The 6,494-nt window shown below is 43.8% G+C and overlaps 1 protein-coding gene and 1 long non-coding RNA gene across 2 annotated transcripts in view; both read left to right on the top strand.

Annotated features, from left to right (window-relative positions):
- LOC115577687 (HLA class II histocompatibility antigen, DRB1-4 beta chain-like) overlaps window positions 1-667 on the top strand; it is a 6,246-nt gene extending 5,579 nt beyond the window's left edge. The window contains exon 6 of the mRNA XM_030410595.1: window positions 219-667. Coding sequence (XP_030266455.1) covers window positions 219-244 — 26 coding nt within the window. The 3' untranslated portion in view covers window positions 245-667. The remainder of the gene's footprint in view (window positions 1-218) is intronic.
- Window positions 668-3,426: 2,759 nt separating this feature from the next.
- Window positions 3,427-6,217, top strand: LOC115577689 (uncharacterized). The gene is made up of 3 exons (XR_003983244.1): window positions 3,427-3,714; window positions 5,836-5,965; window positions 6,131-6,217. It is a non-coding gene; the product is annotated as an uncharacterized LOC115577689 (long non-coding RNA).
- The last annotated feature ends 277 nt before the right edge of the window (window positions 6,218-6,494 follow it).

The raw sequence follows: 6,494 nt of genomic DNA, 5'->3' as shown, positions 1-6,494 counted from the left end.
TCAGACCAGTACCCACACCTCAGACCAGCACCCACCTCAGACCAGTACCCACACCTCAGACCAGCACCCACACCTCAGACCAGTACCCACACCTCAGACCAGTACCCACACCTCAGACCAGTTCACACCTCAGACCAGTTCACACACCTTAAACCAGTTCGTACCTGTTTTAATGTATCTGAGGTTGATCGTATCGTCTCTTCTTTTCTTGAATCCAGGAAGGATACTTGTCCCTAGTAACTGATCCTGGTCCAGGTCATGATCCAGGTCCTGGTCCTGATCCTGGTCCTGGTCCTGGTCCTGGTCCAGGTCCTGATCCTGACCCTGACCCTGGTCCTGAAGCAGCTTCATGTGCTGTCAGTGCTGCCCCCTGCTGGAGCGGCTGAACACCTGCTTCTCTGATGATGTGTCCTCTGATCCTGATCCGGTCTACACCTGATCCAGGACTGTCCTGTCTCTGTCCTCGTCCCTGTTGGACTGTGAGGACTGTGACAGTCCTGGACCAGGTCTAGTCTGGCCATGCTTCCTGTCCCGGCCTGTAGCTCACTAGCTGTGCTGTCTCAGTCAGATATAACCTGCTGGAATCATTTGGGGCTGGTTGATGGTGATTGTTGGTTTCTGTGTTTCTGCTGAAGTTTTCTGATCAATAAACAAATAAAGTCTGTGACTCTGTGGATTCATTGATCACATGATCACAGACAGGAAGTGTCAGCGTGTCTCTACATGAAGCTGTGATACAAACATGGTTTACAGCAACGTCTCCTCGCAGATTAACTCACGTCTATAAACCATCTGGGCTCAGACTGAACTCTGGTCCAAAGAGCTGGTTCCAGTCGGAGCAGCAGGACCGTCACACAACATGATGATGTCCGGTCCTGTCCAACACTCTGTCAGAGACACAACACGATGATGTCCGGTCCAACAGTCTGTCAGAGACACAGCATAATGATGTCCGGTCCGGTCCAACAGTCTGTCAGAGACACAACATGATGATGTCCGGTCCTGTCCAACACTCTGTCAGAGACACAACACGATGATGTCCGGTCCAACAGTCTGTCAGAGACACAGCATAATGATGTCCGGTCCGGTCCAACAGTCTGTCAGAGACACAACATGATGATGTCCGGACCGGTCCAACAGTCTGTCAGAGACACAACATGATGATGTCCGGTCCAACAATCTGTCAGAGACACAACATGACGATGTCCGGTCCGGTCCAACAGTCAGAGACACAAATTGATGACGTCCGGTCCAGTCCAACAGTCTGTCAGAGACACAACATGATGATGTCCGGTCCGGTCCAACAGTCTGTCAGAGACACAACATGATGATGTCCGGTCCGGTCCAACAGTCTGTCAGAGACACAACATGATGATGTCCGGTCCGGTCCAACAGTCTGTCAGAGACACAACATGATGATGTCCGGTCCAACAGTCTGTCAGAGTCACAACATGATGATGTCCGGTCTGGTCCAACAGTCAGAGACACAACATGATGATGTCCGGTCCGGTCCAACAGTCTGTCAGAGTCACAACATGATGACGTCCGGTCCGGTCCAACAGTCTGTCAGAGTCACAACATGATGATGTCCGGTCCGGTCCAACAGTCAGAGACACAAATTGATGACGTCCGGTCCAGTCCAACAGTCTGTCAGAGACACAACATGATGATGTCCGGTCCGGTCCAACAGTCAGAGACACAACATGATGATGTCCGGTCCGGTCCAACAGTCTGTCAGAGACACAACATGATGATGTCCGGTCCAACAGTCTGTCAGAGTCACAACATGATGATGTCCGGTCCGGTCCAACAGTCAGAGACACAACATGATGATGTCCGGTCCGGTCCAACAGTCTGTCAGAGTCACAACATGATGACGTCCGGTCCGGTCCAACAGTCTGTCAGAGTCACAACATGATGATGTCCGGTCCAACAGTCTGTCAGAGTCACAACATGATGACGTCTGGTCCAACAGTCAGAGTCACAACATGACGATGTCCGGTCCGGTCCAACAGTCTGTCAGAGTCACAACATGATGACGTCCGGTCCGGTCCAACAGTCTGTCAGAGTCACAACATGATGATGTCCGGTCCAACAGTCAGAGTCACAACATGACGATGTCCGGTCCGGTCCAACAGTCTGTCAGAGTCACAACATGATGACGTCCGGTCCAACAGTCAGAGTCACAACATGACGATGTCCGGTCCGGTCCAACAGTCTGTCAGAGACACAACAGGCTGCACTCTGGTTCTGTGCAGTTTCAGTGAACAGTGTTAAATCAGTGTTTTTATGAATGGAGTCTGGTGGGTGTGTAGAGAGCAACGCAGCAGCAGCAGCTGTATGTGTGGAGGAGCCAGAAGATTAAATGTCCTCAGCAGAGACGTCATGAAGGACAGAATGAAAAGTGAAGCATTAAACACTGAGAGACAAAATGTTTAACTGAAGACGTCAGAAACACTTTTAATCATCACATTGATCCTGACGGTCGTCTGCAGAGGACGTCCTGCAGCAGGACTCAGTTCTGTCTGTTGGGATACATTTAAATAAAACATGAGGATTGTTTTAATGAAATCACTGAAGATAAAACACACTGCAGGTCCTTAGTCAGAACAAAGTGTTGAAAGTCTGACGTCTTCTTCACTGAAGCTCGCTGTGTCCATCTGTGTGAGAGCTGAAGGACTCAACCGACGGTCCACAGGGACAAACAGACAGCTGTATATATTTAACATATTCATTCAGATGTTAAAGTTCTCAGACTCACAGGGTGATGCTGCCCTCTAGTGGAGTAAACCCTAAACCTCTACAGGCCATAAAAGAAGAACAAAACCCACATGCAGACAAAAACACTTTTTTTTTAAATCAGATTTTATTTTATTTTTGAATTTACATATCAACAATGAATATAAGAATACATCATTAAGTAGCGGTCAGAGCTAGGGGAGAAAATAAATAAGCAAAATAGCAATAAAGTGTAAATAAAAGAAAGGAATAAAACAAGATAAACAAATAAGAAAATAAAAATAAAAAAATAAAAAAACCACACACACACAACAAAACAAAACCTATTAAGGAATATTTCTCATCACCGGTCTGCTCAGTCTGTTCTCAGCCACTGATTCCCCTCTGGATAATTTCACTTAGATCCTTAGGCAGGTAATCCATTAGAGCACCATGTGTCCATAAAAGTGTCATCATTTCCTTTTAAAGGAACTTAGGGCAGGATTTGTGAAAAAATAAACATTCATTTTAAGTATTTTAATGCTAAGGGGTGATGAAGCGTTCAAAACCAAAAAGAATGAGCCCTTGAACAGGCTGTGTGCTGCATTATTTAATGCAATTCGGGGTCTGAATTTCCCGCGCAGCCCTGCGGACGTGACGTTAAATGACGCTGAATGCGCGTCCTCGACGGCTTGGAGACCGGAAGAAGAGAAGCGTGCGGTGGACCGGAAATACTGTTTGTGTTGTTATAGACTCTGCCACGGCCGGAAAACGACCCACCACCACACAAAGTCCTCTAAAAAGTAATACGAAGAAGAAAACGAAGGTTTTTATCAGCGGCAACTTGCTGGCAAGTCGTGAGTCTAAAAGAAGTTATGACTAAAGCCGGGCTGGCACGCGAATAAACATTGGATATGCCTTCGACTCATGGAGGCAGCTTCAGCTTGAACTGGGACTGAAAACGGATGCTGACATGGCTAATTTCCTTGTAACCAGGTAAGAATACATCACAGGTCATTTTAGAGCTTGATTTGAAAATCTTATCAGATCACCGAGCACTCGGAGTGAGCTAAAGTGCAAAGTAGCGTCAGCTTCTAACGTAGCGTTAGCGGCTAACGTAGCGCTAGCCGCTAACGTGCAACGTGGCTAGCGGCTAACATATAACCATAGTATAACGTCTCTGGTGTAACTTAGTCCACTGCTTGTGTAACAGAGTTAGAAATAACCTGTTATGAATTTCTACAAAATAGACATGTTTGTCTTATAAACATGTATACCATAGTTTTGGAGCCACCTGGTGGGTTAATAACGCAACTACACAGTCAGATTCCTAATTACGTGCCGTGCAGTACGTGCCTCAGTAGAGGAAAATACTCCCGAGCTGGAGGTGGGTACATGTGCGCAATGCTGCAATCAATGTTTCTGTGTTTAATGTTCTAATGGTTTTTGAAACCGTGAGTAGCATGTATTTTCACTGTAAGGATTACTAGCATGTATACTGAAAGTAACAGACGTTTCTGTGCTGAAATAGTAACTTTATCAACGAGTAGTTTGTATGTGGCACTAACGCTAATTAGCTAGCCATGCACTTGCTAGCTTGCTCCCCGTGCAACATTTCGTTGTTACTACCCCGGATAGTAATTTTTCTACTTTTCATTACACAGATCTGAATGTTTGCAGTTGCATAATATTGTGGATAACGACTGTATGTTGCTGATTTTTGTACCAGGTAGGCTTTGTTAAATGTGATTTTTATATTATCTTGATGTTAGGTTTTTGTATTAGGTAGGCTGTGTCAACAAAAACTTGTTGCATTATATAGAGCAACAGAAGAAAAAAAAAAGGGGTTCTGTTAATTGTCTATGGACAAAATGTGTATTTAAAATGTTTTAGAGGTCTTTATTGTAAAGTGAAAGAGAAAAGCTCTCATTGTTTAGGTGCTCACTCAGTAAGAGTCAGATGACAGTCATACATATTATTACCACTATACGATCACACATTTGTTTATACTGAAGAGTATGGAAAAAGACTGTAATAATACTGAATTGTATTTTATATGAGTCTTTTGTAAGTGTAGAGGAAAATACTCCCGAGCTGGAGATCTGAATGTTTGCAGTTGCATAACATTGTGGATAACGACTGTGTGTTGCTGATTTTTGTACCAGTAAAAGGGAACCAGACTGAAACCAGATCCTGTGTGGCCGTGCTGTCCTTCCTGCACCACGCAAAGACACAACCCGTTACACTTGTAACACTGAGAAGTTACAGACTGCGCATTTTCCACGGTCCTTCAGTCTGAAACCGAATAGTTAGAAATATGCCCTTTTATATATGGGACCGAAAGCCCAACTTTTATCCGGGAGGTGACGTTAGCAGCTGGCTGTAGCAACAGGCTAACAGTTTGTTTGGGTCTGTGTAGTCATATTAGCCGCTAGCTACACACAGCGAGCCGGCTTCCCGGCTGCTTCGTGAGTGTAGGGGATAAGGCCATATCATACACACAGCACCGGCTCCCGTCTCGTTCCTGTCCCTGGTAAATACAGTATTTGGGGTGTACAGTAACGGTATTTACAGGCTATGGGTTGGGGGCTATTGTGTTGACGAGTTGATGATACTGTTGTGATGTAGCTGAATAAAAGGCAGTTTAGAGCTAACCGTGAAGTGCACAATGTAAACGAGCTCAGGTGGTGCTATATAATAATTGATATTGTGCGTGTCTACAGGTCTGATAAAGTTATTATTATTATTGTTATTATTAGTACGATCTTGCTTGTGAAGCACGTCTGTGTGGTTGAGTCCTTTGGGGTGGGTGGGCTAAAAGAGTGGTCTCCACTCATCAATAGAGCTTTTAGCCTTTATTTTTCTTGTGTTGTACCATACACACAAGATTGCTCCAGACATTATACATTACGTTGTAAGTAAAGCAGGAGAAATTGTTTGTAAAAGTGAACAAACAATAGTATTGACTGAGGCATGTATTTTGATATTATTATTGTTACAGGCAAACATTGCATGGCCATAGTTGTTCTGACCAAAGAGAAAAGACACCAAGGTAGTAAAGTCACAGCCAGCTTGCTGACTGAGACTCTAACTTTTTAAAATATTGCTGTTTTCCAGCTATCAGAAGAAGCAGACCCCTGAAGCTGCTACTCTGGAAAGTAAGGAGATGAGAGCATTAACACCCAGCAAGCGAATAGCTGCTAAACTCTTCTCATCGATTATCACCAATTGAACCAGTGTCTGAGGGGTTAGTATGTTTTCACTTTCTAAGTTTTGGCCATTAGGAATTTCAATCTTTTCAGAATATAGACAAAACATTGTAAAATGTTATAATATAAAATAATAATTACCAGATTTGATTATGGAGCATTGGTATGTGTTCTAATGCTACTGTTCTCTTCTCTCCATAAAGGCCTCAGCTACATGATCCAGAGACGTGAGCAAGAAAAGAGAGAAGACAAGACCGTCTTGTTTACCACACATTTATTTTATCATAAACATGTAAAAAAAATACAAAATAAAACTTACTACATAAGTGCAAATTTGAAAAATACTGTAAACTTTGACAATAAATATAAAATGTACATAAATAGTTTTTATTTTTGGATGAAAGTGGAATCTTTGGCTAAGAAATGTTGTTTTTTTTGGTGGTGTGGTCACAGGGACACAAAACAGGAGAAAATATCAGTCAGGCACCCTAAATGGAGCTTCTTTGTAACCTGTGTAGTTTGCAAAGGGGTCAGGGAAGTTTAACCAGATACGAAGAACACAGCAGC

Source organism: Sparus aurata, unplaced genomic scaffold (genome assembly GCF_900880675.1).
Source record: "Sparus aurata unplaced genomic scaffold, fSpaAur1.1, whole genome shotgun sequence".
Lineage (NCBI taxonomy): Eukaryota > Metazoa > Chordata > Actinopteri > Spariformes > Sparidae > Sparus > Sparus aurata.
This window is presented reverse-complemented; position numbering and strand designations above follow the sequence as displayed.